At 37.4% G+C, this 24,418-nt stretch overlaps 9 protein-coding genes across 9 annotated transcripts; 6 read left to right on the forward strand and 3 right to left on the reverse strand.

Moving 5' to 3' along the window:
• Positions 1-233: 233 nt before the first annotated feature.
• Positions 234-1,459, forward strand: BDF20DRAFT_906236 (legume-like lectin family-domain-containing protein; the record flags this gene model as incomplete). Its single annotated transcript, XM_053083251.1, has 6 exons — positions 234-246; positions 317-435; positions 533-617; positions 695-801; positions 875-973; positions 1,067-1,459. 6 exons carry the CDS (start codon positions 234-236, stop codon positions 1,457-1,459), a joined length of 816 nt encoding a protein of 271 aa, XP_052936740.1.
• An 81-nt stretch (positions 1,460-1,540) lies between these two features.
• Positions 1,541-3,150, reverse strand: BDF20DRAFT_974980 (ClpP/crotonase-like domain-containing protein). The gene is made up of 6 exons (XM_053085069.1): positions 2,804-3,150; positions 2,576-2,717; positions 2,412-2,502; positions 2,294-2,345; positions 1,983-2,219; positions 1,541-1,917 (listed from the first exon to the last, which is right to left on the reverse strand). The coding sequence occupies exons 1-6, from the start codon at positions 3,043-3,045 to the stop codon at positions 1,800-1,802; spliced, it is 882 nt and encodes a 293-aa protein (XP_052936741.1). The 5' UTR covers positions 3,046-3,150; the 3' UTR covers positions 1,541-1,799.
• Positions 3,151-5,723: 2,573 nt separating this feature from the next.
• On the forward strand, positions 5,724-6,220 carry BDF20DRAFT_906238 (30S ribosomal protein S21e; the record flags this gene model as incomplete). Its single annotated transcript, XM_053083252.1, has 3 exons — positions 5,724-5,773; positions 5,909-6,087; positions 6,189-6,220. The coding sequence occupies 3 exons, from the start codon at positions 5,724-5,726 to the stop codon at positions 6,218-6,220; spliced, it is 261 nt and encodes an 86-aa protein (XP_052936742.1).
• An 814-nt stretch (positions 6,221-7,034) lies between these two features.
• BDF20DRAFT_913306 (GAF domain-like protein) lies at positions 7,035-7,806 on the forward strand (the record flags this gene model as incomplete). The annotated part of the gene is made up of 3 exons (XM_053084054.1): positions 7,035-7,355; positions 7,439-7,597; positions 7,684-7,806. The coding sequence occupies 3 exons, from the start codon at positions 7,035-7,037 to the stop codon at positions 7,804-7,806; spliced, it is 603 nt and encodes a 200-aa protein (XP_052936743.1).
• Positions 7,807-8,289: 483 nt separating this feature from the next.
• On the forward strand, positions 8,290-10,861 carry BDF20DRAFT_913307 (uncharacterized protein; the record flags this gene model as incomplete). Its single annotated transcript, XM_053084055.1, has 3 exons — positions 8,290-8,342; positions 8,428-8,656; positions 8,726-10,861. The coding sequence occupies 3 exons, from the start codon at positions 8,290-8,292 to the stop codon at positions 10,859-10,861; spliced, it is 2,418 nt and encodes an 805-aa protein (XP_052936744.1).
• A 1,469-nt stretch (positions 10,862-12,330) lies between these two features.
• Positions 12,331-12,930, reverse strand: BDF20DRAFT_819952 (uncharacterized protein; the record flags this gene model as incomplete). Its single annotated transcript, XM_053077501.1, has 1 exon — positions 12,331-12,930. A coding segment is annotated over one exon (600 nt), but the record flags the coding sequence as incomplete, so codon positions are not given.
• Positions 12,931-14,089: 1,159 nt separating this feature from the next.
• On the forward strand, positions 14,090-15,828 carry BDF20DRAFT_906240 (uncharacterized protein; the record flags this gene model as incomplete). The annotated part of the gene is made up of 7 exons (XM_053083253.1): positions 14,090-14,177; positions 14,402-14,474; positions 14,571-14,679; positions 14,783-15,012; positions 15,085-15,304; positions 15,378-15,525; positions 15,758-15,828. The coding sequence occupies 7 exons, from the start codon at positions 14,090-14,092 to the stop codon at positions 15,826-15,828; spliced, it is 939 nt and encodes a 312-aa protein (XP_052936746.1).
• A 1,630-nt stretch (positions 15,829-17,458) lies between these two features.
• Positions 17,459-19,267, forward strand: BDF20DRAFT_819791 (uncharacterized protein; the record flags this gene model as incomplete). The annotated part of the gene is made up of 2 exons (XM_053077484.1): positions 17,459-18,275; positions 18,363-19,267. 2 exons carry the CDS (start codon positions 17,459-17,461, stop codon positions 19,265-19,267), a joined length of 1,722 nt encoding a protein of 573 aa, XP_052936747.1.
• Positions 19,268-20,643: 1,376 nt separating this feature from the next.
• Positions 20,644-22,858, reverse strand: BDF20DRAFT_871771 (phosphatase 2C-like domain-containing protein). The gene is made up of 4 exons (XM_053081119.1): positions 22,457-22,858; positions 21,994-22,365; positions 21,746-21,913; positions 20,644-21,633 (listed from the first exon to the last, which is right to left on the reverse strand). Exons 1-4 carry the CDS (start codon positions 22,827-22,829, stop codon positions 21,002-21,004), a joined length of 1,545 nt encoding a protein of 514 aa, XP_052936748.1. The 5' UTR covers positions 22,830-22,858; the 3' UTR covers positions 20,644-21,001.
• Positions 22,859-24,418: the final 1,560 nt, after the last annotated feature.

Genomic DNA, 24,418 nt, shown 5'->3' on the forward strand with positions numbered 1-24,418 from the left:
TTTTCGGACGACTGGTCAATTTCAAGGATTCAGTTTCTCTCTTCGTAACGGCCATTGTATAAGAACGCGCCCTATTTCGTTGCAAGCTGAACCTTTTTCTCTTTTTATTTTTATCAGTTAAGTGTATTCGAATATAAACAATGCGCTCTCTTCTGGTAGTGCTTTCCACCATCCTTGTAGCATGTACGTCTGTGCTTGCTCAAGTGTCGAATATGAGGACGCATAGCATTCATATGCCCTATATTGGTAAGGCAGTCAGTTTTGAGCACAACGCCCTTACTTTACAGTATTTAATATGCAACAAACCAAATTTTAGATGACGACCTTCAAAACAGATGGTTTGATTTTGGTGGAGATGCTATTATTAATACCAACCAACATATTCGTCTTACTCAAATGAGGCAATCAGAACTCGGCTACTTGTGGTCACGTCTGGTAAAATCGAGATGAAATATGGATTATCGATTTCGAGCGAAAGAAACTTCTCACCTAACACTCTTCAAAATTGTACAATTGCAAATTACAACTGTAGCCGTTGATGGGTGAGAATTTTGAAGTTGAATTCGAATTCAAGGTAAGCGGCAGCTCCGGGCATCTCTACGGTGATGGTTTCGCTAGTATGTATCAATGCAATCAGTCAATATTTATTAGTAACGGGAGCGAACTGTTTACTAAATGTCTGTGATATCGATAGTGTGGCTCACAAAACAAAGGATGACAGAAGGACCAGTCTTTGGCTCAGTAGATAACTTTGAAGGTCTTGGTGTCTTCTTTGATACTTACGATAATGAGAGAGCACATGTAAGTTAACAAAAGACACTGCGATTGTTTACTTTGTGTGAGATTAGTTATCATTGACTTTCTTTGACTCCAGCGTCACACTTTCCCTTATGTAATGGCTATGCTCGGGGATGGACATACTTCATACAATAATGATCTGGACGGTAGAGAGACAGAACTCGCTGGTTGTGAGGTATTATACAATGAGGGAATAGGCTGCTAGATGAAGAAGGGACATTAAATAAATAGGTGATACTAATGAAATGTATACAATTACATATATCAGGCTGACTTCAGAATGAAGAGTTTTCCTACCAAGGCCAAATTAACTTACCACAAGGGCAACTTCCTTCAATTAGAATTACAATGGCGTCAAGAAGATGAATGGGAAGTTTGTTTCAAGAAGCATGATGTGAACTTGCCGCGTCAAATCTATCTCGGTTTCAGCGCCCATACTGGTGAAGTAACTGACAAACATGATATTATTTCTGTTACTACTCGATCTATTCGCCCTGCAATCAAGGAAGCAGCACCTCCACCCCCTAAAGTCAAGAAGCCTTCCAAGCCTGTCAGTGTTTTCTCCGTTTTCCTTAAAATGATATTAGCAGGTGGTATTGTTGGTGTTCTTTTCATCGGTTATCGCTATTTGGATCAAAAAAATAGAATGAAGCATTTCTAACAGAACTTACAGCACTCATTACCATTTTCTCATTCGAGCTTGGCATAAAATATACAAAGTTTAATCATGCCAATCAAAATCACAAAAGTGTACAATACCTTTTTTTTTAAAAAAAAAAAGAAAAAAAATAAATAAATGTCTTTATACAAATAAAGCTACATTGAAGATCTAGACTTTAAACAATGATATCAAGATGGTTTAAAACGGATATATAATAGGCACAAAGTGACAATGTAAGCGTTACTTGCAACTGTATGAAAGATTATGGCTTTAGTGTAGCTTTAATTCTGGACATTATTTTCATTACGTAAGGACGTTGAAAAGGCATAGATATACTTTGTTAGCAACCTTTATAGACAGGCTTTCTCTTTTCCTTGAATGCCCTCAGCCCCTCTAATCTGTCTTCAGTTGGGATTATTTGGGCATAGTAGGATTGTTCAATTTCCAATCCAGAATCCCTATCAAGAAGAGGTACAGATGAATATTTTTGTCTGCAGAGGCCCAGCTTTTAAACTACACTTACATATCCAAGTGTGATCCTCGATCGATAGCAAGCTTGGCCATTCGAATAGCAACAGGTCCATTGGGAAGAATCGATTCAGCTATTTGCATAGCTTTATTAAGCGCACTACTTTCATCAAGATGACCTACAACACCGTATTCCTTTGCTTTTTTAGGGTCCAAAATTTCCCCTGTGTAAACCAGCTCTTTAGCACGCGGAATACCGATAAGTCGTGGTAATCGTTGAGTACCACCAGCCCTGTACCCAATAGAAACAAATTATATATATGATGTATAATGTATGTATAGATTATTTTTTCCCTTTGCTTTTACCCTGGAATAATAGCTAGCTTGGTTTCGGTCAATCCCATTTTGGCGGAGGGGCCTACAAATATTGGATTTTATCAATCGAAAGAAAATAACTCTTTCGCTTTTACAGTAGTTATGTTACCTGCCACACGAATATCACAACATAGAGCCATTTCTAACCCTCCGCCGAATGCAGGCCCATCAATAGCAGCAATTGTCGGAATAGGTAAAGTCTAAGTTAATACAGATACGGAAGAATTTGAATCAAAGGCTCAACGTGAATAAACAGCAATGTACATTTTTTACCTCTAATTCTCTGTATGCCTTCCGCAAATTGTACAAGAACTGAGTGACTTGTATCGGGCTCATTCCTGCACGTTCTTTAAGATCAGCTCCAGAACAAAAGGCTCCAGGTGTAGCACTCTGTATTATTAAAACGCGAGAATCGCTAAATTTGTATGCATTTGCATAATTTATACTCTACGTATTAGCGCTTTTTGTATTAATAGCAATCCATGAATAATAGAATCTTACCCAGAGAAACGGATATCAGCCAAGGCTTGTCTGAATTCAGACACTAAATTGACGGATAATGCATTTCTTGAGGCAGGTCGATTTAATTTCAGTAAAGTAATACCATTCTGCAGATGTTCTAAATAAGCTTCTTTATTAGAGGAATGTTGTTGTTGCGTGGTAACAATGGATCGAACGGTTAGACGCCCAACATTTATAGTGGGAAGACAGCGAGTGCTGTGCCGAATAGTAAACAAAGACATGATGGTTGGGAATGAAAAAAGGAAAGGAATTAATTGTTTTTACGCCTCTTTGGTTATGCGTATTTAATATAGTGAAGGATCGTGAGAAAAAGCAACGGGACGGAGTTATGGCCTTAGTTAAAGTTTATCACTGATACACTTGTGCTTAACAAACAAAGAGAGGCACGCTCAATAGGCCTTTATGTCTATAGCTGATTAACGTTAAATTGACATATTTGACTGGCCACTTAGCAGATCAGTAAGATAGCTGTAGAACAATCAGAGAAATAAATTCAATAACAGTGCTGTAACTAATGACATCATCTGAAGTAAAAGTAGATGAGCATAGATACTAATCCTTTGAGCAAATACGCGCAAATCAATAAATGAGCATGGACTCCTTAAACGCTCGAAGTAGTGAAAGCTACGAAACATACCTCACGGTTATTTAGAAGGTGCTATAAACCATCCCTTTCTTTTTGCTTCTAATTTTACAGCGGGAACCTCGAACAATTCCCAGTTATATTTGACAGAATTTTCTACGTGATTATATAATTCCTGAACATACCTGTCTATACTCTTCCGCTTGTCTTTCATTGAATTCGTTCTCAAATCGAATACTCCCTACAAAACCTTCTCTAGTATTTTCGAGCTACTGGATTAATATCAGATGTTGATGGTCGCTTCCCTAAAGGTGATAGTTCAAAATCGTACGCAATCCAGCTTTGCTTATGTTGCTTCAATTTAGCACCAAAAATAGATATGATAGAATTCAGCAGTTGTATCCTTTTATTCGGCGGATAAATTCTTGGTAAACAAACAAAACATAGTGCCTCGATTCCTTACAGTAGTTGCCGGGCTACATATGGTTAGTCCTTCTCTACTTTCTCTTTATGTTGAGAGTGAACTCAATCGTCTAGTACAGTTACCGCCGGACGTAATGAATAGGAAGTTGTGATTTGATATCCTGAGCTCAAAGATGTTATCTCAGCTTCCTTAATAAAAGGTATCTTTACCTACAGTCATTAGAGAATGGTTAGAATGGCTCTCCAACGTTTGCACTAGTACTTTAAGTTCGAACTCGTCTAAGTCACAAAGTGAGCATATATGAGCAATTTTTAAAAACAGTGGACAGCCTCTGCTCACAACATTCAAACCAAGATAAACTTATGCATATGTTACTGACACCCATCATCATATAGCTCTGAAGTAAAGAAGCGTTAGGTTTTAATTTAATGCTTGGAATCAAAGACTATCCATCCTTAATCTTGTAAGATTGACTTACATATTTTGCAATAATGATTTCCTAAATAACTTATTCATCTAACATACAAGATCAATAAGGCGGTCGAGGTCTTATAATGGCTGAATATGAGAAACTTGCTGATTAGCGTTATGCCTCCCAAAATAACATTTACGAATGCTTTAGAAAGCAAAAACAGTAAGTAGAGAACCTTAAGAGAAGAAATGTTCTCAGCTTGCTCACAGTAAAATTCAATGGAGGAAGAGCAAAAATTTACCTCTTAACGCTAGAATTGCATCGAGAATTGCTATGGAAACTTAAAACACCTAACTTTGTCACCATTCACAATTACCTAATAAATGAAAGGATATGGCTTCCTCTGTTTTTCCGTTCATCTTATAATAGACTCGCTTATATGAGCTATTTTGAAGGTTACATCTTACAGCCTTCGCCTTTTCCTGTCCTTAATAACCTCACGGCTGCTTGTAAATTTGTCGCTGTTACAACGTTGCAAGCGCTCGTCAGAAAGATCAGAACTCTGCTATCCTTCTCCTCATAATTATAGTTATAAACAGTGAATGATAAAGAAATGGCACTAATAAACCAGCAAGAGAGTGCCATACATTATATTGGGTTAACAAAAAATGGAAATTTGCAGCCTAACAATATCAGATATAATATTCTTGGAGGTCACTGTGCTCTTCGTAACCGAAAATGGCTAATTCACAGCATAGCAGAAGAAGACGGTGAGTTAATTCATATATTGTTTTTTGTCCGTATTGGGAATATAATCGGTGCTATGTTTGTAAGAAATATAATTTTTTCTTAAAGATAATTATTAGATGAAGCGTATATAGTTCATAAGAATGACTACGTGCTAGCTTTTTGTATCTGTCAAAAAGATTGTTCTCAGAAGTATCAGAGCTGGCTTAACATTTGACTGCATTCGTCACCGCGTGCAAGCCGTGATGCTCTGTTGTAACGTTTAGAGTACCGTATTTATATTGCAGGACTGAAAGCAATTGTTACGTTCCAGTGACACATACATATATATCCTGCTTTTAGTAGAGTTTGTACATACAGGTTCAACACAATGCATGCTTGCAATTTTTCTTTGAGAATGCTCAAATAGAGCATTATGTTAGGGGGCGAAGGTTTTTTTTCTCTCTCTCAATAGTACGAGACATATAAATCGTCTTTATGCTCTTACAACTATTCTGAAAATGGTGCTGCAGTGCAAATATAAACCATTGTCGTCTGCAGTGTACTGCTAAAATTTGGCACGTCTTTTACAAAGTTTTTGGTAAAGTCAAAAGGGTTCTGAGCAGCAGCCTCGTGTTTCCAACCCCGCAAACATTTCAAATTTCGCAGGCAAAAGTGGCTTAGACCCAATAAAAAATTTGTTCGTAATGCCGGCAGTGAAGTGGTTCCTTCTCTTTCCCTCTATACATTTACCATGGAAAACTCTGAAGGCCAAATCATCGATCTTTACATTCCTCGCAAGTGGTAAAGTAACCTTTGCATATATTTTGTATTAGTTGTGAAAGAAAGAAGAAGAGAAGTTGAGAATGTGAGAATAAGGCTTTAAGAAAACTTGATGTTAATTAACCTGTTACCTTCTCTTTTTGCTTTTTCGTTCAGTTCCGCCACCAACCGCCTCATCACTGCCAAGGATCACGCTTCCGTTCAAATCAACATTGCCGATGTTGATGCTGAAGGTCGTGCCACCAACACCTTCTCTACCTATGCTTTCTGTGGTTTCCTCCGTAAGGAAGCTGAATCTGATGATTCTCTCAACCGCCTCGCTCAACAAGATGGCTGTAAGTCTTACTAACAGAATAAAAATTTTAATGTGATGATGCATGGTTGATAAAGATGCTTACTTTTCTATTTCTTTTTTTTTTTTAATTCCACAAATCAGACTTGAAGAACGTCTTCTCTTACCAACAATAAATATTTAAAATGCAAAGCGTGATATCAGCTTCTTTTATGTATTTGCAAAAGTTACAATAAAACAGAAGTCGCTTTAGATTTTATACTCTCATCATTTTAATCAGAGAACAGCAATGTTACGCGATGTTATTTGGATTGTAGTGGGATTTGCAACTGGATCAAGGCAAGGGTTCGAAAAGTGATGCGATTTAGCAGTTATTAAACGCGCGTTGGGTAACCTTATCGATGAGTTCACATATCATGACAGAAAATTTGAAATGCTTATTCTTTGCCTCATGGGCAAATCTTTGTGGAAAAGGGGGTTAAACGGTCAGATGCCATTTGTGAGGATATGTACATTGAGCGCGAAGTTCTGCTTGAGTGACATCGAGAGTTTTGATGTTTTTGCTAAATAGAGGCTTGTTTCCCTTAATTGATTTATTGAAATATCCATGTTTAAATGGGTGTTTCAATAGACCGTAGCACTAGAAGAGCGGATACTATTTGTCGCGAGCACTCCTGTTGCTGAAAATACCCCATTCTCGTTAATTAAAAAATCATGAAATCTTTATCTTCTTGGAACCTTTTTTTCTGTAGCTGATATTGTTAATACATTTATCGGTATAATCTTTATGCAAGCTGAAACTGTCTAACTTACCAAGGATGCACAGCTTTGATGTTATACTTTGTCATTGTATGTTTACAGCTTTCACTCCGAATCTCTCCAATTTTTTGCGGGGCAGATCTGTCAAAGTAAAAGAGAAAATTAAAAAAAAAAAAAAAAAAAAAAAAAGATTTTGCTCTTTATACCTTCCCTTTATCTTTCACAATCATAATGAAAGAAATCATTACCAACGCCGATCCTCACCGTTCCAGAAAAGAGTTTTACGAAGAACTTCTCGAGCAAATTAAATCTATTTGTGAAGACCAAACTTTTTGGGTATCATTTGACAATCGTCTTAGAGTCAAGTCTTCACAATTTAACAAACCAGTTCTTTCTGCTCAGGTCACAAATCTTTCTAACGCCTCTGCTGTTATATATCATGCTTTAAGATCATTAGAGCACTTTCAAAAAAAGCCTATCAACTGGTGTGGATTTTACCTTACAGATCGTAAAAACGATGAGTTGCTAATTCTCGGACCTTTTCAAGGAAAGGTAGAAGAATGTTTTTGACAGCATGAAAAAGTTAAACTGCGAAAAGGGTGCACAGAAATTCATTAATTTTTTCTATCATCAAGGTTGCTTGTACAGCCATTCCTTTCGGTAAGGGTGTTTGTGGTGCTGCTGCTCGTACGAAGCAGTCTCAAGTGATCCGTGATGTACATGAGTTTCCTGGACATATTGCTTGCGATTCTGCTTCCAATTCTGAAGTAGTGATACCACTTATTAAGGATAATGTAAGTCGATGTAAAATCTTTTTTAAAGTATGGATCGTTTTATTTGGACTGGTTTAAGTTCTGATCTATTCTTATTGTTTTTATAGCGTGTTCTGGGTGTCCTTGATATTGACTGCGAGAAAATAGAGGGATTTACTGAAGAAGATAAAGAAGGCTTGGAAAAAATTGCCAAGGCTATTGTAGATAGTTGTGAATGGCCTAGTAATTAAAAAAAAAAAAAAAAAGTGTATCAAGCTTTTCCTTTGTGAATATTATTTTTGCATACAGATTGTTCGCAGTTGCAAGTGTCTACTATAATTTCGATCAGTTAAGCTTAGTGAAAGGAATAATCAATAAAGAGTTTATCCCTGACCCATTGTCTGTACCGAAAGTATTAGAGTTTTTCTTGAATTTTAACTGTTAAAAATGAGATGCTGTGTACCTCCTTACATTTATTGTCTTTATAAATATGAAGTTAACAGATGCTCAATTATAACCGAGCACACCGATGGCATGATATTGAACTTCTTTATTTCTCCTCAACAGAAGCGTTTATAACTGGACGATACTGCAAAGTTAAAAGTGCTCCACACTCTTTATCCCCACATCTAAATTTGTTACTTTTTAACGTGTGAGATCATATCCTATTCAACATTGTAAACACACAAAAACAAAGTCTACTCGAAATATCTTTCAAATAATGGAGCTCAACAATGAACCTTTATTTAACCCATGACTCCATGTATTTAAACATGACCGCTCCAAGGTAATATTAAAGATCTTTTATATTAAGATTGGGGATGAGAGAGTTCTTTTTTTCACCTGATTAAAATGTTTTTTAAGCCGTTCAGATGGTCACAATACCGATCAAGAACTGTTCTGCAATTTGGTGAAGAAAACTTAGATATGGAACAAGTACAATCCATAAATACTGAATGGTTTTACATTGAATTGAACGATACAGGCAATAATACAGATGACCTAAAGGATACGTTGAAAAATTTACCTGCAGTATCTGCAAGGGCTAAAGTTAATTTGCCACCCAAGCGAAAGCAGCAGCATGAGCATTACTCTAATAGCGTGAGTCAGCAATTTGAGAAAATATGGCTTCCCCTATTGTTCTGATTTTTTATTACAATTACAAAATAGGCACAATCGACAAGCATTATCAGTACTTATACAGACAGTACCCTTAATCGTACACATGCATTTTTTAAGAAAAAGAAGCATCAGCAGCAACCTGCAATCGACATAGAAGCCTTGTTAAGTAAAGGTTTTATCTACAACATCGTCATCAAGCACCATCACTGCCTTTGCTTCAAACAAGTAGACCTAAGGGCATCAATGAGAGTACCCACTCTAACCCTGGCCCCATCTAAGCACAAGCAGAATAACAAAAAAGGAAAGCCCAGACCAATTACTGCAGCAGCAACACTTTTAACAGCAGAACAGACGCAAACAACAATAAGCAATGCTGCCAATCACCCCTCTTTTCCTTTTTCATCTACGTCCTCGACTCCATCATCTGTCGCTGCTTCTGCAGTAGTTGAGAATCCAATTCTTGCATCATCGTCACCCTATCAAAAAAGTAATCAAAAAAGGTCATTTTTGAAAAAGTTTGTGAAGTGTTCTTCTTCTTGCTCCTCCAACCCCTCCTCTTTTAATATCGAAAATTATACGTCTGTCACGTTTTCTACTTCAGCAAGCACTACTATTATTAGCCAGCAAAGCAGTACAATGAAGACAATAACCGATTCAGCTGTAAAGGAACATCAAGTTTCTACGAATAATACTAATGCTACAACTCGTTTCAAAAGTATATTTCAACGGTTACGCGGCGGTAATAATGAGTTAGTAGTAGCTGATGACCAGCAGAAAAAGAAAGGATCATTACATAGTAGATTGGTTCGCAGTGCTTCTTTTGTAGGTGTCATCAGTGATCGTAATAGCACTAGTACATTCAATAGCATCGCACCCGAAAATGCACGGACAGCGACAACTAAAAATGTGTCGTCCAACAGTGCTAGCGCATCACCGAAAAGTGTATTGGCTTCCAGAATAAAGAACAAATTTCGTTTACAGCATCACCATTATCCGCCGACGAAAGTACACAATACCAATTACCATCCTCGTCGAAATCAACAAAATTCAAGAACATGCTACAGCATTCTATCGGAAAATGACAATGATAATGGTGAAATACAAAACAATGGAAAAGGATATGACAAAAGACCAAAAAGTAACGGTTTCTCGATACGGCGTTCAGCATCACTTTCGTCCCTTACACAGCATTTTTGTTCTTCCACAACGTTAAGTAGATTCTCCAAAAAGTTCCCAAAAGCTGAAGAAGATGAAGAAGATGAAAAGTGTATATCAAAAGCCAAATACATCGGCAACCGACACCCACAGAATCCTTACTATAGCAGAGCAGTAGCACTTGTCCCATCTGTATCTACCAAATTACATGTATCGCATAGTACAATTTCTTTCTCTTCTTCAACAGATTCTGACGATGAAGAAGCAAATGAAGACAGGGCAAGCACACTCAACGACATTATCTTGGGACAACAGAATGCATGCACCAAAAAAATCAATTCCGTGCTAGGATTAAAAAAGTCTATCTCGTCGCATAAGCTGTATATGGATAAATACCAGCAGAAGCAGCAACAGCAGAATATCCAAAAATCAAATAATGACCAACTTTTAGTCGATGAAGGTTATTTTGGTGGCAGCAATTCCAGTTTCAATAATACCCATCATATCGTTGCTGCAGCTCCTGGAAGATTTGTCAATAATGAAAACGTTATTGACAATGCTGCTGATACCCGAGATGCCGTAATTAAAACAAGATCTGCGACTTCTCCTTATTATGAAATTGTGCGTAGTGTGATTAGTAATCGAGAAAACGGGAGACGAGGGTTAGTTGTGTCCACGACAACAGTGAATACAGCTCAATCTGTTCAACGACAGGCCTCTTATTTAACAACAAGTACGTCTATAAGCGAGCATAGTCATAATAATAATAATAACTTCAGTAGTAACCTAGGTGGCGGAGGTCGTCCTCAACAAAATAAACAAATACACAGAGTACGGTTCATGAAACTGGTGATGGTGAAAGAAACATTTTCAAAAATGGATTATGATCGCAGTTCAGATCAGAATGCAGTATGTACAAAACTTACGCCTTTTATAGCGGAGCAGATCAAAGAAGAGTTGAATAAATTCAAGCTACAGGAAATGAAAGTACATGAATTCAGTAGAGGAAACACACAATTTTTTTTGTAAACAACCTTTTTGAAGAAAACTGTAATAATTCTATTTTTTTTTGTTTTTTTTTTTTTTTTTTTTATCTTTACAAACTTATAAGTATCCTCAATCAATTTTTAACCTTATATATTTACTTGACACGATACGAAAGCCACGACAGGAGGCCATTGCTATACATAAATGAAAGAATAGAAGCGCTTTTGATTTTAAAAGTTTTTAATAATATAAATGTGATAAGATAAAGACGAAAAGTTTTTCTTTAGCATGAGAGAAGAGTTATTGTGTATCATATATAAGTGAGAGATTGAGGGTTATCTACAGTTCCAGTATTCAAAATGTAAGAGAAGGGTCTTGTAAAATATGTACGTTTCAAAAAATATGCAAGAAGGGAATGGACTAGAATAATAAAATGGGGTGGTAATATTATCGTCTACAAAAGTTCCAGTCATATATGATAGAGAGAAAGAGAGAGAGAGAGAGCATAGAAAGATATGTTAACATGAGTTTAAAGAGTATATATAATCACACACAGAGTTGGAGAGAATCATTTGGATAATCACAGGAGAGAGAGAGAGAGAGTCTTCGTTAAGTATAATTGACAAAAAAGGAAAGTATAGATGTCTTGTGAAAGACAACTTGTTGTTGCAAACAGAATAGGTTAGTAAATGGCAGTGGTAAGATGTTCATACCGCTGCAATAGCTCTGATCGACGAACACTGGGAAATAATGAATGTCTTAGTGTTGCAATGAAATATATCAGGCGGTTTTTTCATCTGTTGCGGTTGGTCAGTGAAATTGATGCATCGACGATAAACATCAGGTGGTGGTACAAAAGGTGAAGGAAATGACAACTGAAGCAAGCTTAGCTTACTAGTCCGTAACCTGTCAATCATTAGAGTTTGTCGTGCGAAGAAGGTGTTGTAGTTGTTGTTGTTCAACGTTGTAATTATAAGCTTATCTTCCTTGTTTTCCTGAGTATATGCCGGATGCAATGACGATAATAGCAATTCTTTCTTCTCGTTGAGGTAGGCCTTACCATTATTGGTAATGTTAGTTCTGGAGATAGGATTGACTGAAGATAGATTTTCTTGCATACTCAGGTGATCTTGATACCGTTGCTCCTGATTAATTTCGGTGAATTGTTGCTTTGTTTGCTGATGAGAGAACCCATCAATAGTTTGACAAGTAGCATACTCTTCTGCAGAAACTGAAACGGGTAATTCCTTCTTTGGCTGTTGCTGTAAGGAATTATTACTTCTTTTGTCTTGTAGTTGAGGTTTGCTACTTTTTGCTTTCTGTGTATCACTTGAAGATGTCTCCAATTTTATTGCATGATCTTCAAACTTCTTCGTACTGCTGTTACTGCTGTTACTGTTGTTCTTATTCTTATTCTTGTTCTTGTGTTTTGTACTATTGACAGCAGCATGAGTAGCAGTGATACTCTTGTGAAACGTCAATATATTCGAGACAATGCGTTGATCACCCAGACAGCAATCTTCGGGATACCTATTTCTTGCATTACGTACATGAATTTTACAGCATTCCAGCTCGAGCAATTGTTTTATGACTTCTCGTCTCTGTAAATGAGCTGCCAAATGTAAAGTCGTATTGCCTTGACCCCAAATGTGATTGATGAAAGAACTCCATTTCTCTGCTTCACCCAAACTTTCGGCATACGATTTCAATTGTGTAAATAAAGCCAATACCGTCGCTTCAGAACTTGCCAACAGGGCCAGTTGAAGCGAATTCAGATCTCTGAATGATTTTCCAAAGCATAACATAGCCTCCCGGGAAGTCAAACGAACCAATTTGTGTTGCTGTGAAGGAGGATACAAGGAAGCATCGTTGGACAGTCTGGCAGTTAAAGCGACACGAACAATATGTTGTAGACGTTGTTCATCAGCTTGTTCAAAGTGCTTGATGAGGGCCCCGGGATCATCTTCTTTGATCAAGGTCTGTAAGGTTCGCCAAATTTTTGCTGGAGAGCAACAAGTCGCCGAATTGCACCCTTTGTGATGAGTCACAGAAGCCGTAGAGGCTAAAGAAGGGGAAGCAGGCCGACGAGCAAGAGGATCACGTATTACCATCGGTTACTTCTGGTTTTCTGTAATGAGCAATAGTTGGTTATTTAAAAAGCCTATCGATATAAAGCAAACACGATAAAGACTTAAATAGCAACAAATTGTTGTTTAACAAGGTTCCCTTTCAATATAAATAAAACTAGACTAGAAAATGTAGGGAAGAAGAAGATAACGAAGGAAAAGAAAAGATGAAGCAAGGTAAAAGACCTACTATTTATACAGTTTATGGAATTTTGATGTTCAGTGTTCTGTGATTTCTTTCATTGCACACTTTTTCAGCAATGTGAACAAAACAACAAACAAATAGTAATGAACCCGTCAAACCTTTCTAATTTTACCCCTGATATCGCGTTGTTATGTGTGAAACTCAAAACTTTAAGAATATGACAAAGTATCACTATTACTAAACACAGTTACGCTCACGATGACCTGTGAAGCATTGATTGATGAAGTCAAATAGAACCAAGTCTGTGCCCATTCTCAAACAAGCCAAATGCATTCTACATGGCATTTGTTCCGTCTTCGTAATTAGTTGCAGTTCTTATTTTGTTTGTTTGCAGTTGAATGGCTTTCTCCAGATTGTATCAGTACCACGAATACCATTGCATCTTATTGCTATCGCAAAATAAGCAGAAGATTACTCCTTAAATGACCACCAAAATCGGAAACAATTTTTTTTTTTTTTTTTTTTTTTTGATATCCACCAAAAATGTTAAAATGCTGATTTCCAATTGATTCAGGCACCTGAACAGAAATATAAACAAAGGACAAGTTCCAGATTCAAAGCCATTCATGTGTATCGCTTTTTTTTTTCTTTTGTTATGGTAACATTCATAACACCATGCGGTTGACATTCTTTTGGATAAACACAATATAACTCATACCAATTGAGCCTACTCCGTCAGCTATCATTTAAGCTGTTGGAATTCAGTTTAGGCGATTCAAACAATGATAATGTTTCCTTTCAAGAATCTATTTTTAACGAAAATTTAACCGGAATATAGAAATAATATGGACGGGACTAATGCCATTAGGGCATTTTAGGCATGGTTACATGTAGTGTTAACAATGAGTGACCTAAAAACTTTCTTTCTTCTTTTATTTTTCTGCGCTCTTTGTCTTTCTTTTCTAGGCTTACTTCTCTGTTTAATCGAAGGCTGTCGAAATGACACTTCATTCCGCCTCATCTTCAAGTTTTTTAAGCGAGACAGAAGAAAATCATTATAATATCAATGAAAATAAAATCATAGACAGTAGTTATGACTACAGCCAACATCTAAAGAGAAAACAACGACGCAGCATTTTAAATAAGAGAGAAACAACGCTTGCAGTAAATATTTTGTTGCCATTATTGTTATCAACGCATGCACATATAACCCTAAAGATGTACGAAACATTATATAAACGAGTTTGTCACTGAAACATTATGCAATAAAATTTTAGACGTTATGGCGAACACATAACTCACTTTGCTTAGTGTTACTCGCCATTTTCGAAGCGATTGTCGTCATTATATTGGAATCAATACTCTTCGATCGTTTTCAGAAAAGGTTCGCGAACTAATTTATTGTTATATATTTTTGTTATGAAAATTTTCTATTAAATATTCATAACTGAATGATCAATACATTTCACAAAACAAATAGAATACCACCCGATGTAAACATAGAGGAAGGTCTAACAAAAGGTATTCCTGTCTATTTGGTTATATTCATTATATCACTCGTGTTTCAAGTAGCACTCGCATGGGATGCGGTAAGAAGGAAGAAGAGAAAATTATTGTTATCATACATACATTTAGATGGAGGCAGTGTACTTATACCGAATTTCGTTACACCTTCGTATGAAAATCTATCAGGTTTACAACAAGAATACAATTCAAGTAATCGCTTTCAATTTATTCAACTTATGCTGTTTCATCTATGCGGTTTTCCAATTCAAGCAGATAGCTAGGGCATTGAAAGATACACTAGGAGATAGAGCTTTGGTTTGGGATTTGCAAAAGTTCATCATAGCTAACCCCATCATCATTGGTATCTGTCAGTTGGTTTATTTCTATTTGGGAGCAAGATTGTATTTGGAATTTGGGTAAAAACAAAACAAAACATGTATGTCAAAATGTATTTCAATGTGTATCAGTTAACGTTATAATTTCGTTAGCTGGCGAGTCTATAAAAAAATCGGGGCTGATCCTGATATACGAAATATGTACCGTTGGTATCAGATCTTTCTCACTATCCTAAAACTAGACATTTTCTTCTTCCTGGGCTATTCTGTGCAGTATCTGGTGCTCGTCCTACAAAAAGGTGACGCAGAATATCCTTTAACGATAGTTGCATTACCGCTGATTTGCATCGGTCTATTGCTTGCTGTATATGCTGTAAAGTACAAACACCTTCATCTAGGAAGAAAAAAACATTAATGAGCAACTATATATTTGTACTCTCTATTAGATAAAGCATGAGTCAAAACAGATGATCATGTTGTTCTTCTTGGGTTTGGCTGCAGGTGTTGCCTATTTTATATTCAAGATCTGTCGTATGTATGACGAATCACAAGCAGCAAAGTACTTGTATGTTAAACAGGTCCTTACTTTCTTCGGTAATTGTCAAGCATAAATTCAGGAGAGCAGATGTGGAAACAAAAAGCATGCTAAGACTGATATTATTGTATAATAGCCTGCGTAACTTTGGTTTTAATAGTGCTGACTAGTATAAATGCTGCTATTTGTTGGCGTAACTTTGACAAAGGGTTGAAATCACACTGTAAGTTGTAGCATATTAACCTATATGAACTCCGCAAATTCTAAGTAGATCTTTTTTGCTCTTGACAGTACTGAAAACCGCAAAGGAGACTATAGATGAAGAAGAAAATGAAAATAGCCGCACTTTGTCACTCGATTGAGAGACTATACCTTTAAACATAAATAATCCAGCTAGTAACAATTGCGAAAACCTACTGTATACCCTCAAACTGTTATAACCATTACTTTGTCACTTTATTACTTATTGCACCATATTAATGAATCAATTCAGCATTCTATCACAACATAACACAGTGCACTCATTTTATTCATATTCTAACTCCATCAGCTTAGAGGACAAGCTTCTTTGATATGTACACTTATCCATATTTAGTCTGTGTACAGGTGCTTTTATATAGGACAATGTGACAGTCGATCAAACAACACATTCAGAGTTATCACACATAATTCTCCTCAAAATTTTCATCCTAAGATCTGAATTATTTGAAACAGATACGATCAAATATAACAGGCCTGGTCTTTGAATCTGTTTGATACTTTCGCTGACTGTTTTGATTATCGTGCTTTTCCTCAATAATATTCATTTCTTAACAATCCGCCGTTACCCTTGAGAAAGTTGAAATATAGTTAAGAAATTTAATCATGCAGAAACTAATCCAAACAAGCGGCTTTGCCATAATTCTTTTTGCAAATGTATTCTTAAAGTAAGCGGTGCATTATCAACAACTAGCTCAATGTGGATGAGGGGGATATACATAATGTTTTGCGGTTGGAACTAGGCGATTCCTATTCGCTGGATTAGCAATAAGGAAGAAACAGCTTTTTTTTTCTCCTTCCGACAAAACGCAGCTTTGATGCTTGTTGGATGAAGCGAACTCAGACTTTTTCTTTTTTATTTTTTTTTTGCACTTTTCCTAGTTTGTAAAAGGAAAAATGCCCCCAAGGCTTCACCTTTGACAATCCCTCAGCATCTTTTCCCATTTCTCTGTTTCTTGATACTACATCTCGCTTAACACCCCCTTTTTTTCTGTATCTAACAAACTTTCTTTGCTGTTGGGCTTTGATTATCTTCATTATTCATTGAAACAACAACTTATTGCTTATCTTTAACGCAAAGCAAGCCACATCACTGGAAATTCTTCTATTTTTATTTGCACAACGTCATTTGGTTTTTCAGTTACCTTAGTATTCGAAAATACCAAGAATACTCATTGTATTAAACTCTAAATTATTTCTACGAAAAGCTACATTAGCCCTTTTTCTTTTCGTTTTGTTGTGTTGCAAACCTTTTTTCAACTTTACGTTACGAAGAGCAAAACCTGCGTGTAAAGAGACAGGGAGATAATGCAAGACTCTCTGTTCAAAATTCTTGGATCCGTTCGACTTATTCAAGAGGTTACCAGATCCAATAACTCCATACAAGCAACCAATCCCGAAAACTTTGATGCAGAAGAATCAACGATAGCCTCTATAGAAGATGAAGAAGACACATCTGCATATTTACCTTTATCAGATAATCAGCGCAATTCCCATCAATGGTTTGATGGTACACATACTGGCAGTTTCGATACCATTTTACCGCCCTCAACTGTAGATCGATCTCTTAATATTACAGAAGCTTGGCCTCCAACGGTATCTTATTTTGACGATGAAGCTATCAGTCTTACGCCCATGGATAGCGAGACAGATTCTGAAGAGAATAAAGAATCAAGGAACGAACAGGAAATAGTTCAACAACAACAACAACAACAACGGGCAGCTTGGCTTCATATGCACACACATAGACCAAACGAAGAAACCGAGCAGCCCTTACTGCCACTGACCCTGGATTCTGATTTACAATCTCAATATGCTGACAGTGCAGCTACTTTTTACAATATACTCAACAATCCCACACAAACGACCTCATCATCATCTTCATTCATACAACGAGACACCAAAAACAGGACGTCAAGATTACACTCATTATCTCATTCACTCCGTTCCTCCGCAAGCAAAACCAATTCTCCCGCAAGGACGCACAATAGTCGACGAAGCTCGAAATATAATATTCGTCATCATCACCAATATCGTTCTGATAATGGATTACGTAGATACAGCAACAGTGCCAGTAACTACTTTTTCCGTAATTATTCGCTTATACCCACCGAGGGGGATGATATACAGAAAAATAAATCACAAAAGCTATTATGCTTATGGCCGTTACCCTTAGTAACAAGGTACATGATTTTGACAGCAACAATTATCTCCTCGTTAAACGCAGCGAAAATTATGGACTTGTCATGTTTTGCACCTTCATACCTTTATTACAGGTATGACTTCAAGAACTTGCTGCTATCACCATTTTTATTCGACTGGACATTACCCAATATGACATTGTACGGTTGGAATTTACTCATACTTGGACTTTTTGAAGAATCTTTGACCTTGATGATGGGCGGGACAAGACGTTTTGTGGGAGTGTTAATAGTTTTGTTTGCATCCGTGTCAAGTATACGCTTCTTATTAGGCTATACGTTTTCGAGATGGACAGGATGGCAATTCCCTTCCTTCTTTTTCAGTAACAGTATGCATGAATGCAATCAAGGTATGTTCGAAAAAAAAAAATCTTAAGCATAAAAATAACCCGGCAACCTGGGGCGAAAAAAGCTTTACTTACAATGATTTGCGGTAGGCTTATCTCCTTTTCTATTCGCATTACTTATTGTACAATCACTGAGTATGGACGACAAATACATCGTGATCTTTGGAGAAGAAGACTCAAATCATCGACTTACGATTCGAAAAATAACGCTACAGTTTATTATGTGCTTGATGAATTATTTCACGAAAAATATATTTTGGTGGTCTATCTCAGGCTTATTAACGGGCTGTTTAGCCATCATTGCCCTTCAGGCATTTTTGATTCATAAGAAGCGGGAAGAATCCATAAAAGTAAAAAATGCGAACGAATTTGCTTCGCTCGAACACTACCGGCGAACACCCACTTGGCGAATTGTTTGGACAGCCATGAAAACATGCGGCAAGGCCGTTTGCTTAGCAATGCCTGTATTAATATTGTGGAATACATATTATAACATTGAACACCTTGTCACACCAGCTGAACTCAATACGATTGCAACAGACAAACCTTACCTTTTCACATTCATTTTCATGACCGCGCCACGACGCGGTGATCCTGCTTATTTGACACGCACCATTGAATCTTATTTAGCTAATTGGCCCGAGTATCCATCTCCTGCCTCGCCTTATTACCGTATGCAAGCTATCATCTATACCCACTTTTCACAACATACTCAATATGATCTTGCGAAAGAATACTTTTCAAATACAACGAAAGGGCAACGTTATCTAAGATGGGTTCGTGAGGAAGGCAGTGATTTAAATCAACGTTTGCATCTCTCAAAAGCGTTGAGCATGAGCACTCGTCTGTACGACAGTGCGTATTACGTTTTGATGGAGGATGATTTTCCTGTATGTGGACCTCATGAATGGCATCAGATCGAAAATGTTGTCTACAAGGCTGCCACGAATATTCCAGATCACTGCGGTGCTTTTGTAGGAACTGGCGGAAGGTAGTAATCATTTTCTTATTTCTATCAAAGACTCTAAGCCCTTTTTTGTTCATATCATTCACTCTTATTAAATGCAATAGTGGTCTTTTTATAAAGCCGGACCAGGCACGTATGCTCACCAAATTATTATTGAAATACGTGGGCGAGGATACCCCTCCTGATATCGTTATACAAAAGTGTCTAAGAGGAGAGTTGGAAGAATGTTCAACGTGTACAGACACGCTAGTCATCAGTAAGACGTTATTGATGTACCATATAGGTTATAATGCATCGACTAGCTCAGATAGAAGTTATAAGAAGAATGAATTTCAATGCGGCTGGCGTCATCCATTTGTAAGTAATACGACATTAGGCTTAATAAGTGTTGAACAGTTACCTAACTGCCTGTTTTGTTTTGATGTAGAATGGTGATCCTAGTGTCATTGTCATTTAATTGACATTTCCTTACCAATAGAATAAGCCTAGAATATTTATTATGCTTTTACGTTTTTCCTTTGTAATTCTTTTAATGTTTAATATGTATAATAATAGTGAATCATTGGCCTTATAAAAAGATAGATTTAACAAAGATAACAAGGTTGAATCCACTGTATTTTCTCGCATTTAGAATGTAAAAAGTGCAAAATGGTCAACGTGATTTTTCCTTATTCTTGAACATTCAGCAGCGATCAGTTTATCCGTTGCGGATCGTGCTTCTCTTCATTCTGCCACTCGTAAAGTAGTACCGGTTTACTTACATTCCCTTATACCTACATTGGTTGTTTTTGCCCTCTCTTTGATTAGCATACCTGTTTCTGCAGTCATTGAGTCAAATATTTTGTAAGCTAATTGTAAGCTAATTGAGCCCAAATTCTCAACTAGACGATTTTCTTCTTCTGCGAGTGTTCTCTCTGCATCATCATCATCATCTGTCACAGCATGTCAATGAGCATCATCGATAATACTGCTGAAAACGGTATACAATCCTTGATGCTGTCATTGACATATCTTTTAGTCTACCCAGCAGCTCTGTGCCCTTCTTCAAATAATAACGCGCAGGTTCTGATATTTGTGTGTTTGTTAGCTTTCCATTATACATGTGAATCCATCCAAACTGCATTATAGGGTACAAGGTGAAAGAGTAAGGACACATGAGAAATTTCCTCACCGTAGTAAACCTTGATGCAATGCGTGTGCCTCTCACTGCAGCACTGAAGCATATCTGTTGAGAGGTGTAAGATGATCTAGACATAGTTTTCCATCGAAAGGCTTTCATTCTCTCTACGCTTATCATGGGTTCGTAACCCAAAGTTGGCTATGGCAAATAATGAGCCTCTCAGGTACCAAGGATATTCTGAATAAGCCAAGACTTTGTTCATATGAAACAGATGCTTCACCCTTCCCATCCCCCCACCCCCCTCTTTTCACATAGCATTCTATGTCTTTAGTAAAAAAACGAGCCTTTTTTAATTAAAATGATACCGGTCAGATAGCTAGTTTTATCCGCCTGTGGACAAGAAGCTCATGTCAGTTGCTGAGAAGAGGACCCTGTCGAAATGGTTCTGGTATTTCTCCGTTTTAGAATGTATCATCCATACCAAAAGCAGAAACAAAAAGAAAGATGTGTGATCAGCTAAATTACGCACGTAGGCAAAAAGGGTTTTACAACCTTGACCTGTTTATTCAACATGGTATTCGCGTCTGCTTGGGAAGAGAAGGCTATCTTTTGGGAGGGGGGAGGGGTAGGTTGAATGGGCACTTATAAGCGAGACCCAATCCATCCTAATAACCATGAGCTCTTTGAGGATTTAGGATTGACCAACCTCGGCTCACTCACATCCACCTCTTCTACATGACGTGCCGGTCCCACATCTTCTGAAGATGCGGAGACCTCTTCATTACCCAGCTCTATGACGGTGATGGTGATATCGTCACGGTAACGTCTTGACGGTTTTCTGGTTAATCTCTTTGACAGTTCTAGTGTCGAGTCCTCTACTTTTCTTCTTTGTCCCACATTCTTATAAACGGCTTCGTATAAGAGAGCTTCACGCAACATATGAGTCGCAGGATTGGGTTCCTTTTCGGTGGTAGGAGACGATGTTTGCCAGCGGCTCATGATGTGAGCGGCCACTTGATCTCCTTCTGTACTTCGTACGTCATCCCAACTGAGTTCATCCCATAGTCCGTCTGTACCCAAGATGATGAATTTGTCATTGTTGGTTAGTTTGTGCTTTGCGATCAGAGGAGTGGATCGAAGGTAAGGTGGCGTCTTGTAATTCACCACGATACGATGATGATAGCGAGCAAATGTTTTATATATATCGTAAGGTATAAAGGGAAGCACTTTCATTTGATATTCGACAGGCACTTTATACATGATATCTCCAAAGGCTGAAGAAGAGCCCAAACAACAACAACAACAACAAAAAAAAAAAAAAAAAAAAAAGGAAAGCAATAAGCCATTTTCAACTTTGAATGATCGATTCATTGGTAAAGTACTTACATCCACCTACTGCAATTAAACCGAAAATACGCTTTCTCATGACAAGTACGTCAGATTCGTCTGAAGGATGTTGAGAAAGCATGTGTGCTTTCCACTCTGGATTAGCAGGTGATTCTTCTTCTACTAACCGTCTACCTTTCCAAGATCCGTCTTCATCTTGACTAACGACTGTTTATGAGAGAGTTGAAAAGGGGTGTTTAAAAAGAGATCCGAGCAAAAAGGAAAGAAGGGAGAGAGAAAGGACTTACTGACGACGCGAGAATCTCCAGTGTTGGCAGCATAAACATAACCCTCTTTGATGTAAACTGTACAAGCACATGAACCGTGGATGGCTTCTGTAATGATCGCTTCCGTTTTGGCTCGATCAGGTTGACGCGCAATAGCGGATCGAATATCATTTTCTGTAGCATATTTCACATTACGAGGGAAGAGATCGTAAAATCGCTGCTGTATATCTTGATCAAGGTTGTCGAAAGCAGTGCTGATGGCTGTTTCTTCCGTACTATGAGCAGATTCCTTGTTGCCTGCTGGTGTTGAGGACAAAGTGGCCGACAATTCGCGTGCCATATAAATAGGTAGTTGCTTTTTGATAAGTCGAGAGCATTGAGGTCCAATATGACCTGTTTTATGATCCACTTTTGCATTAGCATCATGACTTGTTTTTCTCGTCCCCGCCCCCACCCCCTTTATCCCCTTTTTTCCATTCCATACCGTCATAGACGCCAGCAATCAATCCATTTTGGAAAGTATGGATACTGTAGTTGTCCTCGACAGGATCATTCGAGGGCAGCTGATTACTATAGATAGCCTTCACGCCTTTCACTTGATGTTGCGCATGGTCGAGCTTACTGATAGATTGTCCAGATCGTAATCGTGTGTCAATGTCGGTCTGTGTTAATAGAGTGAATGGCCGATGATCATAAGGCGCATCGTTCTTTGGTGGTGATGGTGTCGCCATGTTGGTTAATGGAGCTGGAGAAAGATGCTTCTCTTGATGTTGACGGACGAGCCAATTGACGCTGTATGCACCTGCTCCTATGACTGTAACGGCCTTTATGCCTTTCGAAAGTTGTGGACTAACCATAAAACGGTGAATAATTTAGTTGGAGAAGGATGCCCAAAAAAAAAAAAAAAAAAAAAGGGGAAGGAGCGGCGGGGCTATAAACTTTTGGTTTTATAATTTGTATGTGTTACGATATCAAGAAAGTCAATTCACGGGGGGTGGGGGCGTTAAACAATAGGTCAACGAGCTTTAAAATAGTTCTTTCATGCTTGAATGGAAAAGAGCGCCTCTTACAGTTATTGATAAGGATGACATGGCGCTATTTTTTTTTCTTTTTTCATACACCTTTTTACGATGATTCGTATCAATGATCGAACTCAATAGTGTGTTGATCTGTATTACTGGTACACACACACACACAAACAGCAAAATAGAAAGCACTTTTTTTGCACACCTTCAGTCACTCAGCGCTTGGCATCGTAGGCTGATTTCCTTTTTGCTGTTTTAATGCAGAAAAGGGCTTACGTCGGGCTTCGATATATATTTAATGTATGACAGATGTATATATAGGGTAATGGATACAATCCTCTTCGGATTCCATGTTCTATTAAAAGGCTATCAATGATGATTCGGCTGCTTTTGTCTATGAACGATGTGCACAAAGAAACATGAGCAATAATAATAATTGTCTTTTAAGCTTTAAGGTTTAGGTCTTTTCTATCATCGTGATCTTAAGAAAATAGAAAGGAACCTTGTTTCTTTCTAGAGGTAGATACAGTCCATCTTTCTGAGGCCATGGTGTAAAGAAGAACACTGAATAAATAACATTCAATGCATCCGTACTTTATGTTATTTTCCTTGAAATAGTATAGAATACGTAGCGCAAACAGACCATCGATAGTAGAAACACATTGACCAACGTAAATTATGACAGGCGTTACACAATGACTTGGATTGATCTGAAACAATTATAAAGTTCGTTCATGCTGTTCAACGCAATTGCTGGTGGGCATTATTTCACGGGCAAAGCAGTGAAGGATGGCTTCCTTTTATTTTTTACACATCGACAAAGACCGGTTTTTTTTTGTTGTTGTACCTTTTCCTTTAGACTATGTGGGGGAGCACCTTTTTTTTTTTTTTTGTTTGGTTCATCTGTCCTTATCAAACGTCGGGGTCAAGCATTCGATTTTTGATCAGCGGAGATCGAACTATTTTTGCAGCCTTTTTTGGTCTTGGTGCCCTTTTTTGTTTGAGGAAAAGGGAAGAAACTGCCCCCGTTCAGCAATCGTCAAAATAGAAAAATAGAAGAAAGTCGTTTTGGAGTAGTATGAGATTAGGAAAAAAAAAAGCCATCCTAAAATCCGTAGCATCATCTGATGATATACATTTTTTGACACTATTACGTTAAATTACAAATTTGTTTATAATGAACTCTATGATTCAGAAAACCTTTAATGAGATTTTTTTATAAATGCATGCAATTTATGGAAAAAGAAAAAATGGTTTTGAGATGTTTTTTAGCATTTGGTTTTAACTGTTTTCATATTTGACTCCATTTTGCGTTTTTTTTTTTTTTCTAGATAAAAGGGCACGTCTTTTTTCCCGCTGAGGGTTTTTTCATGCTGTCGTTGGATTTACTCAAGAGACACAAAAGGTTTTTTCGACGCTGT

This window comes from Mycotypha africana (assembly GCF_025528875.1).
Source record: "Mycotypha africana strain NRRL 2978 chromosome Unknown BDF20scaffold_5, whole genome shotgun sequence".
NCBI classification, from domain to species: domain Eukaryota; kingdom Fungi; phylum Mucoromycota; class Mucoromycetes; order Mucorales; family Mycotyphaceae; genus Mycotypha; species Mycotypha africana.

What these genes read in the sequence shown, in the direction of transcription:
- BDF20DRAFT_871771 (XM_053081119.1), bottom strand. Translation starts at nt 22,829, where the DNA reads ATGGTTAGTCCACAACTTTCGAAAGGCATAAAGGCCGTTACAGTCATA. An exon ending in GATTGCTGGCGTCTATGACG is followed by an intron (nt 22,366 to 22,456) that starts GTATGGAATGGA and finishes ATCATAAAACAG; the next exon opens with GTCATATTGGACCTCAATGC. An exon ending in TGGAGATTCTCGCGTCGTCA is followed by an intron (nt 21,914 to 21,993) that starts GTAAGTCCTTTC and finishes TCTCATAAACAG; the next exon opens with TCGTTAGTCAAGATGAAGAC.
- BDF20DRAFT_974980 (XM_053085069.1), bottom strand. Translation starts at nt 3,045, where the DNA reads ATGTCTTTGTTTACTATTCGGCACAGCACTCGCTGTCTTCCCACTATA. An exon ending in AGGCATACAGAGAATTAGAG is followed by an intron (nt 2,503 to 2,575) that starts GTAAAAAATGTA and finishes GTATTAACTTAG; the next exon opens with ACTTTACCTATTCCGACAAT. An exon ending in CGAGGATCACACTTGGATAT is followed by an intron (nt 1,918 to 1,982) that starts GTAAGTGTAGTT and finishes TCTTCTTGATAG; the next exon opens with GGATTCTGGATTGGAAATTG.